General features: G+C 38.4%; 1 protein-coding gene across 5 annotated transcripts; it reads left to right on the forward strand.

The window, feature by feature from the left end:
• Positions 1 to 35: 35 nt before the first annotated feature.
• ARSK (arylsulfatase family member K) lies at positions 36 to 24912 on the forward strand. 5 transcript variants are annotated; one of them, XM_082337275.1, is made up of 9 exons: positions 247 to 299; positions 1330 to 1439; positions 5591 to 5720; positions 7751 to 7910; positions 13578 to 13860; positions 17857 to 18028; positions 19479 to 19703; positions 22697 to 22921; positions 23007 to 24912. In XM_082337275.1, the coding sequence occupies exons 2-9, from the start codon at positions 1419 to 1421 to the stop codon at positions 23279 to 23281; spliced, it is 1491 nt and encodes a 496-aa protein (XP_082193401.1). In that variant the 5' UTR covers positions 247 to 299; positions 1330 to 1418; the 3' UTR covers positions 23282 to 24912. The 5 variants fall into 5 exon arrangements, with proteins under 5 accessions (XP_082193399.1, XP_082193401.1, XP_082193402.1 ...); XM_082337276.1 differs by lacking the exon at positions 247 to 299 and adding an exon at positions 2283 to 2385 and having other exon boundaries at positions 353 to 1439; XM_082337273.1 differs by lacking the exon at positions 1330 to 1439 and having other exon boundaries at positions 36 to 299.
• The last annotated feature ends 144 nt before the right edge of the window (positions 24913 to 25056 follow it).

The following is a 25056-nucleotide window of genomic DNA, read 5'->3' on the forward strand; positions in this document are numbered from 1 at the left end:
GGGCAGCGGGCGGCTCCCCAGGTGCGGCGGCGGCGAGTCCTCTGCTGCGGCCGGGCGGCTTTGCCGGCGGCAGGATCGGCTTGGGGGCTGCCGCCTCCCCCCTCTCGGGGAGTGGGGGCGGCCACGGCGGCGGGGCGATGCGGGGCGGCGGGGCGATGCGGGGCGGCGGGCCGCTGGCTTGGGCCGGGCTGGCGCTGCTCCTCACGGCCGCCGCGCCCTGGGCCGGGGCGAGGCCGCGGCTCGCCGCCCCCGGGGGCCAGCCCCGGCCCAGCGTGGTGCTGGTGGCCTGCGACTCCTGGGTGAGTGCGCGGGGCGGGCTGGCAGCGGGGCCGGGCCGCCGCAGGGCTGAGGGGAGGGAGGGCGGGAGAGCGGCGGGGGCTGCCTCGGCGGCGGCGTTTCGCCTGACTGCGGCCTCCGAGGATGCGGCAGCGAGGGTTTTCCGTGGCTTTGCCCGGGCTACAACCGCAGGCCTGCGAAAATATGGCTGGTTTTATTCTCCACCACCTTCACGGGGTGGAGGGCTTGCTCGGGACGATGAGGGCAGGCCTCCCGACACGGGGTAGCTCTTGTTACCTAAACCAAACCCGTCTTTCTTCCCAGGAGCGTGCTACAGGTTTTCATCAGGTGCATGACAATGATCGGAAACTTCTGCATAGGTGGTTGCCGCGGTCAGCTGTGGCACGTACGGCTTGTCCCCACAACTTAACGGTGGATGGGGGCATGCCAGCAGGACTGTGGTGCTGGGCAGCAATTAAGAGAACAGACCTGGTGCATAAAATGAATGCTTTGCTTTTGGCTTGAAAAGCAAAAAGGAAAGGAAGGTCACTAGACCCTGTTATTCTTGCCGTTGTAAATCCTAAGAACGTTAGGTCTCCAGAACAGATGAAATGGAGAATTTCTGTAATTACAGATGAAATGACTGAGTTAAGCTGTTGAGCATCGTATATTGACTTGCTCAGACTTTTATTGGGTATAACAAATATTACAATAAACTTGTCAGATGAGTATCTACAGCTAAAAGGATAAAGGAACCAGTAGGTATGTTTTTATAAATTTCTAGTGGCTTTATTACAGTGATTTATTGATACATTTGTTTTAACCCCCAGACAGGTAGAAAAGATTTTTTTTTTTTTCCCATTCACAAATAGTAAGCATATTTCCTTGCTTACAGTTAAAGATAGCACATTTGGTGTCCTTTTCTCACCATGCTTCTATCTGCCCACTCAGCATAACTGGAAATGCTTCTATTAAGGTTTTACTGTGAGAAAAGGGAAAGCCTTAATTTCTCTGCTTCATCTGAGCTCTCCTTTCTGTTAAATCAAACATAAGCTCCATGATATTACTTCCAAGGACTTTCACATCTCATCACTTCTCATTCACTGTTGAGAAATTCACACTTGGCTTCCAGCCATCTCTGAATGCCATGCCTGACTGCACAGGTAAGAGCACTTGACTTTTTGCCTGCTGCCTGTCATTCTTGGGAAAAATTCTTCCTAACTATTTGGTAAACATGTACTATTCTTCTTCAAATCCTTTCTTAAAACACATATTTGCTATGATTTCAAAGATAAAGCAATAGCTCCTTATTTACTTTCCTTCCTCTGACTCTATTCTGTGTTTATTTTTATTTTATTTTGAGAATATCATCTCTCTTAACATTCCAAAGTAATGGATGGTTTTTGTAGATAAGAATTTTTCTGCAAATTTTCAGCTTTTACTAAAACTATTATTTACCGATAAGATACCAAATTTGTAATAGTTTCACTCATCAATGGGCAGTTTGTCTCCAGATGCTAGCAGAAGCTGTACACAAATCTTAGTAAGGCTTCTGTATGTCGTCCTGTAAACAAGAAGATTCTCATAACTATCTTACGGGGATTTGTGAGGTAACCCTTACAAAAATGAAAGACAAACCCCCAGATGTTTGTGATGTTTTTTACAAAAACAATTAAGAACAAGGTGCTGTTACTGAAAAGTGTTGTATTTGCGTAGTGCATATGAAGAAGAATATGTTAAAAGAATCATTGTGTGGCATAAGTTTTTTATGAGATGGATTTGAAGGCAGAAATAGATTAACCGTTTTGATTACATCGCTAGTAGAGAACAGGAAGAGTTGGGTACTGTTGAAACTAACAGTTTTCCTGGGGAAAAAGCTTAAGTCCTGCAGGCTGCCAAAAGGTATGGGCTTTCATTTGAAAGTGGGCCTGCCTTTGTTGTGAGTGATGCTCTCTACCAAAGACTCACACCTGTTTTGTCAAGCGTGACAAAAATTTTCTTCTCAGTGATGCTGGACTGTGTTTGGCCTCCAGAGCAGCGACTTCATGCTGTTGGGTCACATCAAGTGCTGTGTTTCTCACAGGACTTGCTGATGGAATGTGCTTGTAGGTAATTCAGATCCTAAACTACTACTTGAGGTTAACTGAGTGCTGACAGGCTTTGCTTGCAATGCAGCTCAAGTTCGTGGATGAAATGTGCTTGCTTGTGTTACTCAGAACAATTGTATTGCCTCAGGTACTTCAAAACCTGCAAGTCCTACACAGTTCTTGGAGAGCAGATTTCCAGAAATAGCTGTAAAGCTTTCACCTTCTCAGCCTGTTAAAGAAGCTTACTTCTTTCACTGAGTAGACATGTCACCTGTCTGTCCAGTGTCGAAAGAATGAACTCTTGTCTCCAGCTGTTCAAACAAACAATATCGTTGTTGGAGAAACTTGTGAATATTTTGACAGAATGACGCATCAGTCATGTACTTTCTAAAGAGCACTTTCAGCCCAAAGTTCCTTTCAAGTTCATATTGCAGATTACAGCTTTATTTGCAGTTTGTCCTACTGAATGCTTGTTCTAGTTGCCATTTGTAGTAGTGTACAAAATTAGGTGACCAATCTTTTATCATATTCTGATCTCCAGTGTCCCAGTTTACTGTGTAGTCGTCCACTGAAACGTGGTGCTGGGATGCCACAGTTAGCTCTCCTGGTGCCAAATGAAGTGATTCTCTCTACAACGCCATGTTATTGAGTAGCATTTTCTGCTAGAAAACAAATGGAGGGAATTGTTTTCTTCTGCATGCAGTCTCTGTGTTGAACTCTAAAGAGTGAAGAAAATGACATTAGTTTCTGACTGTGGACTTAGTATATTAGCAATGGCTGGGTGGCTAGTGAAGTAATGAAGTGCTCATGCTGTAAGGTTAAAATATTTTAAACAATGACAGAATAATTCTAATCTTAAAATACTTCAGTAATTTATAAGAGTTATTTCCTACTGTGGAGCACAATTATGCTGTGCTTAACTCTTGTTTTCTGGGTTCTTTCTGAAACATTGCAAAATCTGATTATGTGCAGTATTCTTTGTAAATTTTCACTTGGACGATTAGTGCCTGCCACTGGGGAATTGTGGGTAATGGAAGCAGTAGTAACAGCCCGTAAATTCTTCAGGTTTGCTCTCGCTTATCTTTGGTGTTGGTTTTTTTTTGTCCTCTTACAAATTAAACTAGTAAAACTAAAGTGAAAAATCAGAAACACATCTGGTAATGTGCAGAAACAGCATAGTAGGAAATTGATAGCAAGTCTTACATTGTCTGATCTGTATTCTTAAATGCTGAAGACAGAAAGAAACTATTGTTCTTTCCATGTAAGCTTGCCTGGTGTTTCATATAGGAGAATATTATGTTAAATACAATATTTGTTTTAAACAGTTATTTTCAAAACAAATACAGTCTTTTAAAAAAATGCATTTTCTTAATTGAAAACTGGAGAGGCTGGTAGTTCTCAGAACCCATGCATCCATCTACCTGTTTTGTTGTAAGCTAATAGCATTTTTCTGTTAGCCTTTGGAGTTTTCATTGTGACTCAGATGCCTAAGAAGTGTTTGTAGCTGTTTCAAATGTACCATTATTTAAAGGTGAAATTTCACAGAAGGTAAGGCCTTGGTCCTGCATCCCTGGAACTGTACATGTTCTTTACATTTTGAAGTGGATGATTGGAGGTCTCCATCTGAAGCAGTCATGGAGTTTTTATTAGTTGAATAAAACTAGCTATTCAGTATTAAGAGAAAGTAACTCCTGTGATTCACTGTTGGTCTTATCTGCTGATTTTTGGTTATGATTCAGTAGGAGCAAAGTGGTTGTTCAGTTGAATACTTTCTATTGAAGAGGTAATATCTCACTAAATAATTGTTTTCACGATTTCTCACCTAACAAAAAAATTACAGTAAAAGTCACAGTGGAATTTTGTACTTACTGTCATGTAATGATGACTGTTAGCTTCAGCAGACACCAAGAACCCATTGTGCCAAATGAGGCTTGCTCAATGTATGATCTGGAAAGCATTTTTTGTAGGCTGCTGATGCTGATAGGCTGCGTGTGGATACATAGAAGTTACTGCATGGTTACAAGCAATCACGCACCAGCTGTTTTGCTGTGGTTTCTCATATAGGAACTACTCTCACTTAATAAAAATAATTTAAAGTAACTCGGTAGGGTGGCCCATTGCCCATATATGGATTAGAGGTAAGAATTTGCATGCTGGCATTTATTAGGCAGAGGCTGATGTGGTAATTTGTACATTGTCTTTGGAACGAATGAGCCAGTAGCTGGTGAATTTGTAACTGGAGTTTGACAGACTCTCCTCGCCTTCTTGTCTGCCTACTTACCTGCTCTTGCAAACTAAATGCTCTGCAAAACACAACTTCTAAGCTACCCATGCTTTAAGGTGTTTGCGCTTCTGTCACAAATCTAGAGGAGGTTACTCAGATGTCTACATCTGAGTAATGTCTCTGATCGGGGGATCTATTAAAACTGTGCAGATTCGCTGTCAACAGTCTCTTCACCAAAGAGCCAACGAGTAAGGCTGGGCTGAGTTGAGACATCTTACTAAACCAAGGAAAGACATGCAAGTGGCAGGAAAAGACAGTGACCTGAAACAGGGAAGTCTACATGAAACCTGGTTTCACGTTGTCATAGTTTTGTACAGTAAAAGTACCAATTCAAAATCTTGGGTCTTTTTAAAATTACTGGTTAAAAACTGTAGCTAAAGAAATAAGTAAATGAAGAATCAATAAAGTATCAAAAGGGAACCATTGCAGATGGCATTTCAGTGGGAGAATAGCCTTCCTTCAGCTTGCTGATCGCTTTTCCAGTCCATAGTTTAAAATAAGTTCACAGAGATGTGGTGTGGATAAACTTTTAAAAAGAGGAGAAGGATGAGGGATCAGTTTTGGTTTCACAGAAATATGTACCAGTGCACACATCTGCATCAGGATTCAGACTGACTCCTTTTCATCTTTCACCATACCTATCCCTGTTGAATGTGTTATGGTAGGTCCCTACTCCTGCAAGAACTGGAGCTTAGAATATGTATAGTGATAGAAAGGAAGTAATTTTACTATGAAGAAGTCCAGTCATCTTTACACTTTTTCATAAGTAATCCATTTTATAATGATCTAATTAAAGCTTCTCAACACTTTATTTTCCATACCTGAGTGGAATTGGCAACATTTGAGTAATACAAGTTCGAGGTAACAAATCTGTGAATTAATGCAGCCAGTCATTTGGGTTAATGCCATTTACATACTGGTTTTTTTTTCTGTTTGATTGCAGGATGGACGCTTGACATTTTACCCAGGAAATCAGACTGTGGATTTGCCTTTCATAAATTTTATGAAAAGATATGGAACTGTCTTTCTCAATGCCTATACCAATTCTCCAATTTGTTGTCCTTCCCGTGCAGGTAGGACCAAGCAAAACATCAGATAAATGCTTGTACATGTCAATTTAAATATGTGGTATTGATGGGAAATTTCAAAGGATTGAATTTTGGAGGATTTGTTTTGTTTTTCAATAAGACCCACTTTTTTTAGTTTGTGTCTGAATTTATACAGTATTCTCAAGTTTGATCTGTTTCTCATGCTTCTTCCTTTCTTTTTTTTATTCCCCTTTTTCCAGCTATGTCTGAGCTCCCAAATCTTTTTGCAAACTCCACTGAAGCTTCAGTATTTTTTAAAAATCTTCAGGATTTGCAGAGAAATTGTCAGTTTGTCTGCTGCAGTGCCGAAGCTGCATTCAGAACTGCTCTCCATTCCCAATACAAAGTTAATAAATTTCTTTCCTGTTCTCAGGAAAAAAGTATTAAATAATGACAGCTGAATAACCTGGTGGCTGTTAGCACTGCCTTCTGATGACATTTATTCCAAACGCTCCATTAAATACATAATGTATCCTTCAGTAGCTTTAATTGAATACTTCAGTAGTTTTCTTTACTTGCTGCAACCATTGTCCTGCGTTCATTTTCACACTTGCAGAATTTGCTGGGAAGTTAGAAGGAAGCAGTAGTCTTGAATCAAAAGTTGCATCCTAAAACATTTCTAGCCCTTTCAGTTGTTGCAAAGACCTTCCAGAGGTGATGTAAATGAAATTTCATCTATAGCTGAAAGGGAGATCCCCCTTTCTCTCAAGCATACATTGGAAGAAGCAAGCTGTCCTGACTGCAGCAGGCGCAGGCCGTCAAATTTAATGTTAGTGTTTAGTATTCCATTTATTGATAACCTAGTCCCCTTTTCTGTTTCTCAAGGTCACATTTTAAGTGAGTGAGATTACATGAATGTGCCATCAGTCTTGTTTTCTTTTTCCTGTTTTTTGAGTCTTTCAGCCAGTCTTTGTTGCTGAGAACAATACCCTTGTGTTAGGTTATTTAATTTTAAGAAGTTTTGTGAAAATAGCAGCTAGTGCTCCCAGTGAGGAAGAGTCTGCATGATGAATTCAACAATTCTGTTGAATTCTGTTTAGCATTTTCGTGGTACAACAGCAACATTATGACCACTGGTCAGTCATCACAAGCCTAGCTCTGAACCAGCAGGACATCTCTTGTTTAGCCAGTAGCTTGGAGACGTGGAAGGAACTGAGGGTACATCTATTGTGGAGGTGTCAGGGATGATACTAGAAGAGATGGTGGGAAGGAGGACTTTGGGGTGGGGAAAGTAGGAGTATTGCCATGGTATGGGATTGGGGTTGACACACTGTTTGTGCTTACAGGATATTTCTATTGCTTATAGAACAGCTTAGTTTCGTTTTAGGGCTCCCTTTGACTCTAAATTAGCATTGGGAAGAGTGAACAATTCTCGACAAGCTGCAAAGACACACAGGAATTTGCTAATAAAAACTGTCCTTATAGTTCCTTTGCAACTCTTCCTTTGACTTCATTTCTTCTTGGCGTCTTCTTTAATAGTCTCGCTTTGTTTGTACAGCTGGTAGTGAAGTAGATTACCTAAAAAGGATAAAACTGAGGGCATATAGTATTTATAAAAATAATACACTCTTAATTCCCTCCACAAACATACTTAACTTTAAATTCACATTAGAGTCTAACTGAAGTATGGGGAGATAATACTCTGGAACACATGTAAATACATGACTGTTTCATCAGGATCTGTACTACCATGGCATTTTCTTTCTGCAATCAATAAGAATATTTCCTGATCTACAGAAAACCTTGATTTAGTGATTGCATAGCACCTGGAAAAATGGGACCTTTTTCTGAGGATTCTTTTAGTAAAAGCTCTTATTCGTATTGATGATGAAAATAAGATTTGGAAGGGCAATACTTTGTATTCCCTTCTCTCTTGGATCACAATGTGGACTTTTTACCTCTAAAATAATGAGAAGATTGATCCCTTCTCAAGTATATTCAACTTACATTTAGATAGGAAGTACCACTTACTTGTCAAAAACCGTCTCTCTTTGTCTCTTCCCTCCCCACCCCAGCTATGTGGAGTGGTCTTTTCACTCATTTAACAGAATCTTGGAATAACTTCAAAGGTCTAGATCCAGATTATGTAACGTGGATGGATCTCATGGAGAAGCACGGCTACCGCACACAGAAGTATGGGAAATTGGACTATACTTCTGGACATCATTCAGTAAGGTAATCAGGTAGATTCTCCTGCTTTGAAATGGACAGCAGTGAATAAATCATGTAATGGTCTGGCAAATGGTTTCTGTCTCTAATTGAAATGGTAGTAGCTTTAATTTAAAAGAAATTGTGTTAGGAACATAGCAGGGGTCTGTCCTGCAACTTTATGCAGAAGCAAGCATATCCCATGCAGATGCACTTTGGCTTTTATCTATAGCTGGAAGGTGAATATCAAGACTCTGATTTTGCCCAGCATGAATGAAGGTTATTTTTGATCATTGGTATTGCTCCCTAAGTGAAATTCATAAGCCGTTTTTGCGCTGCCTTGAGACTTCCTGGCTTGGTTATACTAGCAGTGTAGGAAAAGCAGAACAAAGAAACGTATTTGATAATACTTGAATACTATATCTACCATCACAAACCATGAGGTGATTTTTTTTTTTTTTGAAGGCCATATGTTTTCACAGACGTGTGCTGTACTTCCTATGCTGTAAAGCTTTCTTTAAAAAAAAATCTGACTAGAATTACGGCAATTAGTGAAAAATACTTAAACATTTAGAGGCTAACTCGTTATGTTCAAAAAATAATAAGCATAATGTGTCTGGATAGTTGGGACAAAATATGGTGTCTTCCTTCTGTGTAGTTTTTGTGAAGATGCACTATCCACCCGATTAATAATGATGTCTGTTGTTGAAATAATTATAAAAAGTAGCTTCTTCTTTGATATTAAACAAGTTAGAGTTACTTAAAATTTCCTCACTTCCTTCACTAAAGTGAGCAATTGGAAGTTGAAAGGTCACATTAGTAGTTAATAGTATGTTGCATGTACACACTGCTTTTTATCTGTGAAATACTTTGTAAATAGCATCCACTTCAGAATCTGGCCAAAGTAATAATATCCTCTCCAGTTAAAGACTGTCAAAAAAGAAATTAAAGGTTTTTTCCCTTTTTCCATATGCCAGTTCTACACTGGAATTAAAAGATTATTCAAATACAGGCTTATAGCAAAAACTTCATGTTTACTTACTTCACCAGGCAGTGTACATATTTGTGTACTGTTGATGCTTCTCTCTTCTCTCTGTCTGCAGCTCTCCTTAGTAACTTAGCATCTAACTGAACAGATGGGTGTTCAACCTCTTTCTTTGAATTTTTTTTTTTCTGAAGACTAAATTATTCTGCATTATTCTTAAAACTGTTTTGGTTTTTTTCCAGTAAGAAAAAATTACTTGTACAAGGTACTAAAAAGTCATCTGCTCTAGTATTATTCTGTTTCTTTGTGCTTGCTTATATGAATGTTGGGAAAATTTCCTCTCCGTCAAGAAACAACTGACCATTAAGATAAATGCTTACAGATGTTTATATTGTTGTAGTGTAGAGATGGTTTGTTGTTACTGCCTCAGGCATTCGTGCTTTTCAAAAAAGCATAGTCTTAACAGCACACTGTAAAATGCCAGTAACAGACCATTCTTTGAGAAAGCAAAGGGTCAGATTTTGTTCGATGTAGTGAAGCAAGACAGAAATGATTCTGTGGGTGCATCATTCTTAAGCATATCTGGAATAGATTTTCAGTAAATTAAAATTACTCTGAAAAATGAAAATTATCTCCAGTATTATACAGACCCTTACACTTTTCTTCTGAATCACTTTTGTGCAGAGAAAATTCTGTGTTGTCTAAACAGTATATAGTATACACTCACCCTGCCCTTCACTGAGATAGAAGAAATGTTTTATAACATTGAAATCTGTTTATTTCTGATCTAAAGTCACTCCAGGTTCAAAGAAGAGCAGCTCTAAGTAATTCCAGAAGTTTCTGGCTGTTCATATGATAACTGGAACAAAGAGGTGGCACTGAGAAAAAGGTTGGTTGCCTATAAATGTCTGGATTCCACAAGTCTTGCTTTCATTTGCCTGAGCTGAAGACCGCAGATGAATTCTGGCTTCAGTACAAAGGCCTTCACATGGGGAGTGCAAAGCTGAACAAACAGATAGTCCTTAGTTCTCAAATAAATTTCATTGTGTAGGAATTAATGCAAAGAAAACCTTAATGTGAGACTATATAGGAGAGGAACATAATTTTTACACTGCTTAACTTCCTAGGTTGGTAAGCTCTGCCAACTCACAATCTCATACCCACAAACATACTCACAAATACTAAGATTCATGTTCAGGTAGCCTGAACAGGATTGCTAGCATGTGGTAGGGCAAGGGATGTCATCTCATGAGGTCTTTCCTACTTTTCTGTTGATTGGCAATGATGAAATGGCATTTTCCATAGGTATTTTACACTCTTTAGAAGTGAAAAGTTGCTATGGTGTGATACTTTGCCTTGAAATCTTGCTTACTTCAGTCTTCAGGAACATTAGGCAAATAGCCTTTTTGTTTCGTTATTGTGGCTATCTTATTGTATTCTGTTTTTCTGCTGCAATAACAGGAAGAGGAATGGCTCACAGAGTGCACGATGACCTGATTGCCATCCTGCTATCAGGATGCTGCTGACAAGTCATCTGTACAGTGATCTTAACACCAACTTCTTCAGTACTCACCTGCTTTGCTGATGTCATTCATGTTCTTGGCTATTGGAGCACGCCATTGCTTTCACCTTGCTCTCATACTTAGTTTGTCTGGTACGCTCGCATTTGAATGGTCCTATTGATACCATTCTAAATATTTTTGTTACAAGTCTCCACAGATGAGAAGTAAACCAAGACAATTCAGGATTTTGCAAAACTGTAGCAGCACCAGTATCAGTGGAGCTACAATCATGTACTCTGATTTTTCTCATTCTGCCATGTATAGATTCATCTACTTTAGTGACAGGGTTCAAGTCTCACAAACAGAAATTACAATGTAACCATACAATCGCATCATGTTTGCATAGCTCTTGGTCCTTTCAAAGATAACAGAAAAATACTGTGAAGTCTATGGTGTTGCAGTTTTTAATTATCTTTTGTCCTAGGCCTTCATCCTACATTTTCACCTGGTGCAAATTTTTGATACATTTTTTTCTAACTTTCCCTTCAGTGAGAGTTTGAGATCTGTACTTAACAGGATCAAGCCCTTACTATTATTTGTATAAGTGTGGGTAATGATTGAGAATAAATTAAAATAAACACATGGTTAGTCAGCCTTTCTATGCCTTACACAAGAGGAGTTTGAAAAAGGCAATTTATACAGTTTTTAATTCAAAAAGTGGAAGCTACAGATACAATTTCTCAGTCAGAGATGTACATCTTGTTCCTAGCATGGCATCTGTATAGACATTTAAAAACCCTAAGCAGCCAATTAAATAATCTATAAATAGTGTAGAAGAGTTATAACAAAGGTTCCTGTTCATTGTGGAGATAATTAAAATGTCCTGCTGTTTTAATTTCTTGTTAAAAAGGAGACTAGTGAAGGGATATAGAACAGTTCAGCTAGCGCAAGATTTAGTGGGCAGTATTATCTCTTTAGAAATTGTTCTTAAGCAGGTATATTGTTTCTTTAAACAACAAAACCACTGCTGCTTCCTGATCCCATATTTACCTAATAAAAAAAGAATTGCTAACTTTGCTGCTGCAACGTTTGCGTGACATAAATTGATTCTGCTTTGTCCTAACCTATTGCAAATAGTACATTGCTAACACAAATCATTTCTGTAACTATGGAATTTTACGTATCTTAAAAATACAAATACATAGTGAAATATACTAAGTATCCATTTGAATGTGACTTAGTCATAAGATAATTATTCATAGCTGTGAATTAATGAGATTTGAGGAAGAGGGCTTCTAGGAAGTGCATACAAAGAAATATATACTAACGGAGAGAAAGAGCTGAATCTTCAGCTTCTGGAGTGCTGAATGTGTGAAGCCTCTGCTTCCTGTCAAAAAGATGCCATGTGTCCTTTGGAATGTTGGTGGCCATGTTCACTTAAAATTTAGAACAGATGTAGTTACTGACTGTCATGTAATTCCTTTCACTGGGGTTAATAATGATGGTAGTTCATTAAGCTTTATCTTCAATGTTGCATTGTTGTATTCCCATCCTTTATTTATTGGCTTTTTTCCCATTGTATGTTTGTTACAATCACTGGAGTACTATCTGCTAGCAAAGGAGATATGTTCTCCCTTCATTCCGATTGAAAGTGTTGAAAATTGGAATTAATTTTGGAAGCTTTTAAGTAATTATCTGCCAAGTCCTTGCTCTTTCCTTTTAAATTCAAGATTTGAGTCTAGTATTGCCCCCTTTTTCAACTCTCCACCTGGCTTTTTTCAGATTCTTATTTTGGTATATCTTTTTCTCTCCTGCCTGAGGATAAGTTTTCCTCTTGGATGTGTTAAAACATCTCCTTTGTGGCTCCAGAATGTGGAAAGGGTCTGAAGTGAGATTTTTGTGTTATTTTTTTTTAGTTTTGGGGGTTTTGGTTTTGTTTTGTTGTTTTTTTTTTTCTGCTTGATCCTAACTTCAATCTGATTGGGTAGTCAGACTGGCCTATGGCCTACATAATAATTTTTTCTGTATAAGTCAGTATTATGACATTAGATGCAATTTGACACACCCACCCACCCCATTACCATAATTTCATTTTAACGTTTATGAAACATGCTTTCTGTATAGGCCATCTAGCTACAATAATTTGTTCTAAGTAATTTGTGTAAGCCTATTTACCTTCAAAGTGTAAGCCTAAACAAGGAGTTAAAACAATTTAAAAAACTGTTACAGATAATTCTGCATAGTTTTTCTGGAGGTTAAAAGTGCACTGGTAAAATTCCTATGGGGACAAAACTGGTTTGATGCTCTTTAAACAATAATAATGCTGTGTTTTGATGAAAGTACGTGATCAAACCTTGAGCACTTTCATATTTTCTTTTATAATTTCTTTTGTTATATTGAAATTGCCGTGAACAACATGAAGATTAGTCAAGGTCTTAAATGGGCTGTTTCCGTCCAGCCCTTGTTTATGGCAGTTGTGGTGTCATTCACTCTGGCAAAGAAACAAAGGCATCTGCAACTCAGATTTCTCAGTGTTTTAGAGAAGCAGCAACTGTCATGATATTAGAAAATCTGATCCAAAAATATTTTATCATTAAAGTGTTGTCTTTTATCCTCCCTTCTTGCTTTCTCTACACCCTTCTCCTCTGTTATTGCCTTTTCTTGATAGCATTTATCAACTTATCAAAAACAATTGTACAAGATAAATCACTCTTCCAGATTTTAGTCGTGATAGTGTTTAAAAATGTCGTAATAGTTCAATCCAAAACCCGAATGTTGCTTCTAAAGGCAGCCTCTCCAGGAAAGTTATTTCCCACAGGACTTTTTCAAATAACAAAAATCTAAGGCCCTCTTTACCAGATAAATAGTATGTGAATCCATGCCAGAATGGGGAGCAGGGTCAACAAGATGGAGATGCTATTTCTAAATATTTTTTTGTAGATATGAGAAGAACCATTCTGACATGAAGTTATAATAAATAAGAAAGAAGATTCAGAAGCAGAAAAAAATGGCTAAAGCTTTAAGTATAAAATAGATCCACCATAGCTTGCACCATTGAATAACAATTATCCTTTATGTAGAAATTACAAATAGATTGCAGCTACAAGTATAGGGGAAGTTCTTCAGGAACTCTTAACTCTTTTGATTTGGAGGAAAAGTGAAGAAAACCTTTTCCACCGAGTATGTATCTTGTGTATATATTTTCAGTAACCGTGTGGAAGCCTGGACGAGGGATGTTGACTTCCTGCTCCGGCAAGAAGGGAGACCCATGGTAAATCTTACTGGTGATAAGAAGCATGTGAGAGTGATGGAAGCTGATTGGCGGAATACTGATAAAGCAGTAGATTGGATAAAGGAAGAAGCCATTAACCTTACTCAACCGTTTGTTCTTTACTTGGGACTAAATTTACCACACCCATATCCATCACCCTATGCGGGAGAAAATTTTGGATCCTCTACATTTTTAACATCTCCCTATTGGCTTGAAAAGGTATGTGAAGATGAAATTTAAATATAATTTTATTTATAACTGTACTTATTTTGAACAGTATTTTATTCATCATGTGATTTTCCCATTCAGACCCAGTTTTGATATTTCAGTACACAGTAAGAAAGTACTTGGATGAGATGTTAGACTTCTGATTTAAGGCTAAGCAAATAGAAGTGAAGAATTTCTCTGTGTTGTAGGAAAGGGTTTGTTATCTGTAGTCTCTGAATCAATAAAGAAATTTGGAATTCAGTGGCTAGAAACACATTAAATGGAGAATGAAATTGTTGCTATACTTAGCTGTAATTTTTTTTCAGTAATGGTCTGAAGTTTATTGTTTATAACATTCTGTATTGTGCTTGTTATAAACAATGCTATATGTAATCATTCTGTCTGAGTTTTATAGTGAGAGATTGACTTTTCCTACAATATGAACCTAGAACATGAAGTAGTAAGACACAGCAGAAATCTCTTTTCTGTTAACTGATTTCCATGCTACTGTAGCTTTTCTTTAGAGTGCAGAAAAGTCCCATTATGTCTGTCTGTGGAAAGCTAACAGATTGCACTCCATTGCAGAGAAGAAGTAAATATTTTTTCTGTCTTGTGTGGTCTCCAGGTGCCATTATCTGTCATAAAAATTTAAATGTGTTACAACAGCTTTCACTGCATAAAGGCATTAAGAACCTCTGCAGCTGAAGAACTGAGAATTAGATTTGAAAAGTCTTTTTGCTTACTTAAAAAAAAAAAAAAAAACAAACGCAATTTATAGAACTCACTTGGCCTTTTCTACTGGGGAACTGCAAAATCTCTTTATCTAGGCACGACAAAAATACTAAGACTTAGAAAGAAGGATATACAAATGAAGGTTGAGAGATGTGACTTTCTTTGTAATAGCGAGGGTTGTGGGTTCTTCTAGGAATGGTGGGAAGTTCGTGGGGAGAGGAAGAGCGTGGGAGAAAAACCTTCATTTGCAAAAAGCAAAGATCCAGCTTGGATATTAAGGAGAACTTTCGAGGTGCTAATTGCTAGGTTAGAGATGTCTTGGGAAGTGGGGGTACCTTTTTTCAAGTCACAGACATCTCTGACAAATTTTTGTTTTCCTTAATCCAGTTAGAGTACTTAAACTCCATAGTTTGCCGAGGTCCTTTCCACCACTAAGTATACATACTCAGTTTTGTCAACGACACATTACCGTTTATTGACCATTGGCTGATTCTTCTGGAATGTATCTGTGTTTTGGCCATGGAAGAAGCAGTCTGTGAAAATGACAAGAGATCAATCTCATGAAGAAGTTTGAGTGCATAGATGAAGAACTTGAATTAAATTATATGTTTACTGGGGAGCTAATACAGAACAGAGTATCAACATAGTATGTTCATTAAAGCATGTGTTGCTAAGCAGATGGTCCCCTGTATTTTGCACAAGCTGGCACTTTTTCAGGCCATGTGGCTGCTTTCCTAGCTATGAATTATGACAGACAGACAAGGGGATTATGACTTTGTGAATCCGTAAAACTAGGTTGTAGTCCTGTAGAAAAGTCTTCAGTCTCCTGATGAATTGTGGATGGAGAGGGATGCTTTTTGCTCCCATTATGTCTTAAGCAACTAATAAATACCAGTTGAGGAGTCAGAATGTGATGTTATGTAGCCAGGGACCTTCAGCAATAGGAAGATGACTGAAACAGTTGTCTGCCATTATTTTATCTTCCATAACTTCTTCTTGCAGCCTATATTCTGTAGGGCCTAAGGAAACTTAGGTTTTGATATGTCTGTTTGACTATTACAAAGCCAGGTTTTTTCCCTATGGGCACTTTAACTCTTGCTGTCTTACCAACTGTTTAGATGACTTAATACATCTGCCAGATAACAGAGAATATTGACTGTTGTGGGAGGTGGTGGTCCGTGGGTATTGGAACACATGGCCCTAACAGCACTGGTGGCCAAAGATATACCATGTGCTCAAGAGACAGACACCATGCTAGTAGTTCCCCAGACAGCTCTTAGTTATCCATGCCACACCTCAGGGCAAAAGCAAATTGGGTTCAGCAGGGATTGGTACTTTAATTGCTACACAAACAGGGATGTAATGCTTCTAGGGACAACTTTGGTCTGATTGCTTTTGTGCTGCATGGAGCCCCTTGGACAGTAAGTGTCTCAGTTATTTTATCGGGAACCAGTGATGCCCATGGTTGGGGCCAGCCCGGTAGCGGAGCTGTGGCTGCAGCCCTGGAAACATGCTGCACAGGCACTGGAGTTGCTGTGGCATAATCTAGGCCTCAGCTCTGTTTATTAGAGAAGATTTTCAGAGGTAAATGAGAGCAACAGGTGTGGTTTTAAATTTAAGTTTTCCATACTGAGATTACATCTTCTCTGCTTTGTGGTAATTTGTGCTTTAAGTCTATGGTATAGAAGTAATTAACTGTTAAATGCAGCACTTACTTAAGGGAATGCTTACAAGTGTGACTGCCTAGGCTAAATGTGTATGTCAAACTTTGAGGCCCTAAAGCTGGTACTGCAGCACACAATATCTGTGAGCACGCCAGTTTGAACATACAAATCTAGCATTATTTGTAATTAGTTGGCTTCTACTTTTTAGTTTCAAACTGATCTTATGCTTCTTATATAACTAAATGAATTGACATCTGTAGAAACGAATAGAAAAGTATTAGAAAAATGGACTAATGTAATGAATTCTTTTTATCAATATGTCAAGACTTGACATCCACTGTCCTGGAGACTTTACCAGACTAAGTAAATTTTTATGTGTTGTTCCGTAGGCTCACATAACACCCAATCTTCTTGATACATATGGGTTTTGGTTATCCTATAGTTAATGAGACACTGTTGTTGATAGAGTGAGAGTGCACTTCACTCATAAAAGAGAAGCAGCAATATGTTTTTGATAATGAAGTTTGATAGTAAATGCAATAGTGGTTTAACAAGATTCAATGGCAAGGTACCCTTGATTATTTACTGCATAGGGGACAGGATCAGACCAGACTGTCAGGGAGACCCTCCCATTGAGTCATGAGGTTCAGAAAGGATCCCCTTGCTTTCTAAACTCCTTCTCAGAGAGGAGTCTAGGTGTGGCTGGATCCAGTCCTAGTCCCAGACTTGGTCAAGGGTTTATGTCTAAAGGAGTATATGTGCACAATCGATACTTTATATTACTTAGCTAAGACTACAAAGTTTCAGTGCACTTGTTCCCAGTTCGCTTCCCAAGTATCTGATGCAATAAGGATTCTCTCAACTTCGAGGAGTAACCTTGAGAGGCGTCCCTACTCAAGGGAAGATCCCAGCATGCAGCCCACTGCCATGCAGGAGAGCTCAAAGGGCTCTTGGGCTGCTCACTATTTATGGGGGTAAGATGATTGACTTATAGTCATATTTGCATACCGACTGCAGATGCCAGTTTCTTCCAAATCTGGCTTGAATTGGCACAGACCAGCACTGTCGTCAGGGGCATGCATTACCATAAATTAGCCCTTGGCTGTTGTGTTGTTATCAGTCTCCCTCAAATCCACCTTGAGCTGGGTGCAGCCATCAAAACCAGGTGCACCCACCATGGGCACCACTGGTGGTTATCACTTGATCAGAGTTACGGGAAAAGGTCGGTGCGGGGTGGGGAGCAGGGGGAGCGCACCGCCACAGACGCTATGCCAATACTTCTGTACTTACTCTAGAGTACAGCTCTAGAAGATTGTTCTGCGGTATCTCTCTTAAAAAAAAGATATCAGCTGGTAAAGCACATATTTCTGGCTCCTGGCCTTATTTTCTAGCTGATTTTTATAGCGCTCTTTTAAAATGACTTGATACCTGTGGAAGCAGAGGGGAAGTATGGAGGAGGTAGCAGCACCATGTAACCTATAAGCAGCTGGTGTTTCCTGGACCACAAATTGAGAACTGTGAATTTATGCTAAAAAGTTTTAAATTAAATCTGTTTTTGAAAAATTTGTTTAATTCAGTTGCTAAAGTAATGTTAATTTCCTCTTATTTTTAGGTAACTTATGAAGCTATTAAAATACCCAAGTGGTCTTCTCTTTCAGAGATGCATCCAGTAGACTATTACTCATCTTACACCAAGAACTGCACAGGAGAGTTTACAAAGCAAGAAGTGAGAAATATTAGAGCATTTTATTACGCTATGTGTGCAGAGACAGATGCCATGCTGGGTAGGTAATGTTTCATTATACAGTGGGTTTTCTTGTTCTGATTTTTTTAAAAAAATGCTGATAGGTCTGGTCTTCTGGGAAAAAAAAAAAAAAACAATTCAGATCTGGGTGTAAGTCACATGGATGTTGCTTAATCAGTCTATATGATAAATAACTGGATAGCTTTTAAGGCTATTGCAAGGTGAATTCAGAGCACTCTGAAAAGTAATCACAACCACCAGTCAGAGACCCTGTAAAAGCCCAGTAACTGCAGCAAAATGTTGCTTGAGCCTTGTACAAGAGGAACTAAACACTCTTTGATTAAGTGCTAACTGAAATAATGGAAACAATTGTGAAGGGGACAGACCAGCAAAGTGATGCTGGACAGAAAGATAAATTTTAGGGCATAAGCAGTTTCCTTGGAGATTGATTTCAAATGCATAGACTGGATGACAGCTGTTACACATAGACGAAACATAAGGTTATCTTTGAAGTCTCCCTTAGCAGCATATTATTGAAAGTTAAGAAGAAGGAAAAAAAACCCACCAAACCCTAATTAGGCATTCAGAATTCTTCCTAGTTTGCAGTAAGGTCTACATACATAAAAATTATCATGCAAATTGGTCTTCATTTACAGTATTTTATTTCTTAATTTGAAAAGTGACCGTGAAAGAACAAGAATTTCCTTGCATTTTAATATGAAATTCATGAATAAATAAGCTGATCTTTTTAGCAATGTTAGCATGATAAAGTAACTTAAAAGATACAGAATTCCTCTTCCACATTTTATGAAAGAAAAGAGATCAACAGGAGCCTGACAGTTTTAGGGAATTAAGGTATTGCAAAGTATCTGCACTAGGGTTTAATTTGGTGATGTATTTTAAGTTTTTAACTAGCCTGTTTAAACAAGAATCATCTTAGTGTTTTTAATGTTGAAGATGTATAAGCGCATTGCTTCGTTACCGACTTCATAGATCTTGGCCCTGTCTTCATTGCACAAATGTACGTGCGAGGGGCTGCTGTGGGGATATAGGCACAAGAAGGAGATACTGCCACTGATCATGTGTGAGGTGGATTCTGTCAAGAGTCCTTCACCCTAAACGTAGTGTCAGGGCTTCTACTGGCCTATTTTACTGCTGTTGAAATAACTATTACTAGTTATGCTAGAAATTAAATTAAAGTGATGATAGCAAAAATGCAGCTTGTCCTGTGGTGCATCCTTGCCTTTTGAAGTTTTTTATAGTTGCTGTTCAGTGCCCTCCACACTTCACTGGGAGCCAGACCCCTGCAACATACTGACGACTGTATGTTGTTCTGGGCTGACCGCTTTGGGCTCTGCCATCTGTGGCAGAGAGAGGAGTTTACAACCATCCATCTAGGGTTCCTCGGGGTTTGCAGGCTGCCTTGCAGGTACGGAAGTTGGAAGGAATATTTTGAAGGTATCCTTTTCAGTATCTTTTTCTTGTTGCAGGTGAGATTATTTCAGCTCTGAGAGATACTGGTCTTCTTAAAAAAACAATTGTTATATTCACTGCGGATCATGGAGAACTTGCTATGGAACACAGGCAGTTCTATAAAATGAGCATGTATGAAGGAAGTTCCCATGTTCCTCTTTTAGTTATGGGGCCAGGTGTAAAAGAACAGCAGCAAGTACCAAATGTGGTATCTCTTGTGGATATATATCCTACTATGCTTGGTGAGTTAAGTCATTTCAAATGAATTTTTTTTTCCCCAGTTACTATTATGATTATTCATTTGTATTATAGTCAGAATTACATCTGTACTTTGTGAGGCAATGTAGTAACACAACAGAAGATAACAATTTATCTGTGGAGCATACACACGGACTTAATACAACACACAAAAAATTGATCTAAGAATTAAATAAAGGAGCTGATGATGTTTCTTATTACTGTTACGGTCATCAACACAATTACAGTGTATTACTATACATAGGATTATTTGTTATTTTAAAAAAGGTGATAAAAGAGAATCAGATGCATTTTAGATATGAATAATCCGTGCTAGCCTTCATACCTAACAGTTTACTACAGAAATTACAGTTTAAATGCATCCAGAGATCAGATTAAACCTGAAAGGATGGCAGCTTCATTAGCTTATCAAAGAGATGTCCTTTATGAAGGGTCACGTAGAAGAAACGTGATAAAGACTTCGTATAGGAAATGTACAATTGATCTGGGCAAGCATAGTAAGAAATGGTAATGGATATCCATTCTTACCTTCTTGGTTATGGAAATATTCATTATGGGGCAGAGAATCAAATATAAAAGGACTGACATCAAATTACTTACGTGCAGATGGAACTTAGTTTTAAGAGTGAATTCTTGAACAGTTCCCTGTGATAAAGCATGCAAGAGATGAATCTCATTGGAACTAAACATTAGGTGAAGTCGCCGTTCTAGGCTTTATCTGGGATCTTCTAGGCTACCGATCAGAAAAATGTTCTTTTCGAGGCAGTCTTCAAAGCTCACTCTTTAAGAAGTGTCATGTGTACACTGCAATTGCCTGAGAGAACCTGAGGCAGTAGATAAAACTGTACTTCTATCAGTAAAAGCCTGTGAAAAATACTTTTCTATATTGTTTAATGTTGATTTTCTAAAAACAGAAGATATTTATCTGCCCGTCTCTTCTCAAAACTTTTGAACCAGTTATGTCCAGGATCTGAGTAGCTTTCTCTTCCAAATTCTGATATCAAATCTTTTATATATATATAAAGTAATCTGTATTAGATATGGTTCTTATACAAGTTGTGGTATGATATGCAAAGAGTTAAAAATCTCTGGTTTTCTTCTTTGTGCCTTTTCCCCAAATAACATAATTGGTCAGGTGGTTTAACATCACTCTTTCTTGTTCTTTTCCTCCTTTTCTTTCTTCCCAGAACTTTGTGTTTATAAGTCCGTTCCTTCTGTTCTGGCAGTTCCCCTTTCCTGTAATCTGAATGTCAAAAAAGGCACATACGTCAAGATGAGTGTGAGAACATGAAGAATCATCTCTGTCATCCATTATCTCTTCAGGCTGCATGCTACTGCTGACTAGTGAGGAAACAGATTTCAAGTCTTTTTTGTGATAAATGTAATCCCTTTGCTTTGCATTGTCTCAGGGCAATAATCTCTCTTAAGACGCCATCCAAATGCTTTGCTCAATACTTCCTCCTTTACTGACTTTGAGATTAGATGCATCCTATAGCGAGTGTGGTACAGATGTTTTGATTCCAGCAGAATCTGTGCGATATGGATAACTCAGCCAGAAATGCAACAGCTCTTCCATTTTTAACAGGGTGTAGCATAAGCTTTCCTCCAGACAGCACTGGCTTTGTTGGTCTGGGTGGAAGTACCTTTGGATCTCTGTTGGAAAAGCAGGAGCTGCTGAAGGTGCCAGCCTGGAGCATTCCTTGCATGTGGAGAATGCAGTTACTGCAATCAATAGCATTACTCGTTTAGGATGACAGAAGAGGAAGGCCTATATCCCTTTTTCATTTGTTCAAATGTAGTATGTATTTGCTTAAGTTTTTAGCCCACGCACTGGAAGCTACTGGGTTTGCATGTTACAGGTCTTCCTAGTGCTTAGTCAAATGCTGGCCTTTTTATTTACTAGAGGAAGAACTACAGATTAATGACAGGAATATAAGCTGTAGAAACAGAGGAGAAAAAGGAAGATACATGCTGATAAAGGAAGAAGTCACCTATGGGCAATCTGTATGCGCTGAATATCACCACTCGGCGTAGAACAGAAGATAAAATACTACCACCATGCTCTGTGAAATGGAAAGTGTTGAATTTTGAATGACTGTATATTGTGATCAGTAGGGTGATTAAAACAAGCAGTACTGTCATACCCTGTTTTTAGGACACGCCAAAGTTTAGGTGACATCCTTGGGATTCTCAACTATGTTTTTCAGAATGTCTCTGAGAGATCTTAATATTGACCTGATCTTTGGGAGCTAGAGACACTTGCGATGTAAGTTGATACTGAGGAGCGTATTCAAGTTACAGCATCTTCTAGGGGCCATCTAGTAGGCTATAGAATCATCCAGTGTTTTCCGTGTGTGCACTGTATTGATACCACCTCTGATGTCATCTTTGTCTCCCTCCCTACCAGAGAAGCAAGTGGCCCTGTTCTTCAGTTTCCCCACCAGTTATAGGTGATAACCATCATGGCCACCTTTTGTAACGTGTTTTGTAATTCACTGATGAAGAATGCTAGATAGGAGCTTAGTGCTGTTATTATCAAAGAAATGAATGGTTAGACCATGTTGGATATGGAGCTTTTAGAGTCCTTTCATGCTATGACAGTCTCCTTCTCCTGCCCGACGTGGTCAGAGCAGAAGAGAAGGGTATAAAACCATGATTAAAAAAAATAAAAAAGCACCACCCATCACTGGAGGCTATCACGATTGGTTTTAACAAATATCTGTTAAAGATTGACTTAGACATAGCTGATACTGCTTCTGATCAAGATGGTGGGCAGCTTGGAAACCTTGGAAAGTTCCTTAAGGTTTTTTTTATTATGTGTGTATTTTGGGGTTCCTGTGTTCTACAAGGAGAATAATTAGGAATGCATGTTTTATTACTGAGATAGAATTTATGTTCAGACACCTGTAGCATTATGTCAGGCTTTTTCAATCACAGTTATTGCAGTAGCATTTTGACTTTGTCTATTTTTGCTTAGATATAGCAAGAATTCCTGTCCCGCGGAACCTCAGTGGGTATTCTCTTATACCACTGCTACGTGGAAAGGCTGAAAACGAAGTGTCACCCAGAGGGCCTCGGCCCTCGTGGGTGTTGAGTGAGTTCCACGGATGCAATGTGAATTCTTCCACGTACATGCTTCGAACTGGCAAATGGAAATATATCACGTACTCAGATGGCCATTCAGTACTTCCACAACTGTTTGGTATGTTACAACTTTTATGTCCTAACTGACTCATTAATTCATCTAAGTGCAAACTGCCTCTTAACTGGCTTTTTGTTTGTTCCAGACCTTACTGCCGATCCAGATGAGCTAACAAACGTTGCCGTAAAATTCCCAGTAATTGTACATTCCTTGGACAAAACACTCCGCTCGATAGTAAACTATCCAAAGGTTTCTTCTTCCGTTCAGGAGTATAACAAAAGACAGTTTATCAGTTGGAAACAAAGTTTGGGTCAGAATTACTCAAATGTTATTGCCAGCCTTAGATGGCATCAAGACTGGTTAAAGGAACCAAAAAAATATGAGAATGCAATTGACAAGTGGCTTAGTCAAAGTAAGTAAATAAAAACAACCTAGATTTAATATGACTGAGGATATGAAAACATTCGGCATTTGTAACATTATGCTGTATTTCAAGTGTTAGAATTACTGTCTTATATAAGCTATTGAAAGCAAAGATGCCAGAACAATTACGGCTTTGTATTAGAAAGCCAAAGCATTTTATATATAACTAGCCAGCACAACAAGTCTAGATTTTTATGTATTACAGTGCTGTAACACTTAAGTATATGTAGGAAGGATAGTACATAAGTACTAATTGCATGTGTGGAGTATTTAGCTGGTTGCAAAAATGCAGAATATTAAGCATTAGAACTTAACAGGAATTTCCATTTCTAAGGACAGACTAGAGCAAGGATTACAAAATTGAGTGTAGTGGGATACCAACTCCAGTGGAATGTGCTGGAGCCAACTTTCCATCAAGACGGATTTTAAGTTTACAGTGAATACACATTCATCCACCTTAGATAAGCTGTAGTGGTTAAGTTAAAAACTAGTATTGGTCTGAATGTAGATGCAGTTTATTCAAATACTTTGTCAGCATTCCTGTTTTATACGTGATTGACTCTCCATCTTTTCAAGATCTGCCTTCTAATCTCTTGCTTTTGGATCTGGTACTTATCATTCCTTGCTGTTTAAAATTTCTTAAGATGCATAGGCTACTAATTGAACGTGTGTGCAAGTGAAGAGGAATCTGGTGTCTGGTCACTGTCAGAAATTAAAAAAAACCTGAAACAAACCCCTCTGACCAAACCTGTGAGTAGAGCAGTTCTCTGAAAAGTGATAGTGTGATTTGCATAGCTTAAGATGAAAACTGCTTGAATAAATCTCCATTATGCAGTTAGATTCTGCGGGTAAATGCGTTGATGTGTGTCAACGAGTGGAGAACTGGAACCTGCAGTGTACACAGAGGAGATGCAATTAAGCTTGCAGAAAAAGTTAACATAAAAATACTATTTTACATTTTTCCAGGGATCTGATAAAAAACAAAGCAGTTTTGGAAGAAGGTACGGTTTAGCTAGTAACTCTTCTGCATAAGGAAAAATGTAATTGTAGCAGCACTTACGTTTGCTTATTGATCACAGTTGTTGCTGCTATAGTAACAATTCAGAATGACATACCTCATACCTAAATGTTTTCTGGAATCTGTAATGAAATACTCAGCAGTAGCAATAAGCTAGTAAAAATGAACATGAAAAATACATCTTTTCTGATGGCTAAGCACTCTACATGCATTTTGTAAACTACTTACCACACTAGAATTAGGTACATATTTATGAATATTTTAGCTGGTTTATATTTTTGTGTTCATAGAACATTAAGACTAACCTTATACTACTTACCACTATGGTAGCATTTTTTCCTGTTTTGTTTTTTTTTTTTTTAATAGGCAAGGAAAAAATTAATAGTTAAACCTTCAAACACTGTAGCACATCATTATAATTCTTGCTAAAATGAGTTCAGATAGTGATGAAGTAATTTCAACAAAAAACACGTCTTAGCAATGTAATGTAAAATGGCTGCATAAGAAAAGAAAATAAATATATCCATATGAAGGCTCATTTAGCAGGGAAGAGAATAAAAAAACTGATCACTTTCCAGAGGTCTAGGCAGACTGCAGTACATTGTACAGAATATAGCAAAATAAAATTACAGTGAACTGGATTTGTTTTGTGTGTGTGCTTTTTTTAGTGACTGAATGTTTAAGGAAATTACTAGAAAATGCTTAAAGAAATTGCTAAGGAAAATCGTGTTTTGTCAGTTCTCTGGATACTGCT

Source organism: Platalea leucorodia (genome assembly GCF_965183815.1).
Source record: "Platalea leucorodia genome assembly, chromosome: Z".
Lineage (NCBI taxonomy): Eukaryota > Metazoa > Chordata > Aves > Pelecaniformes > Threskiornithidae > Platalea > Platalea leucorodia.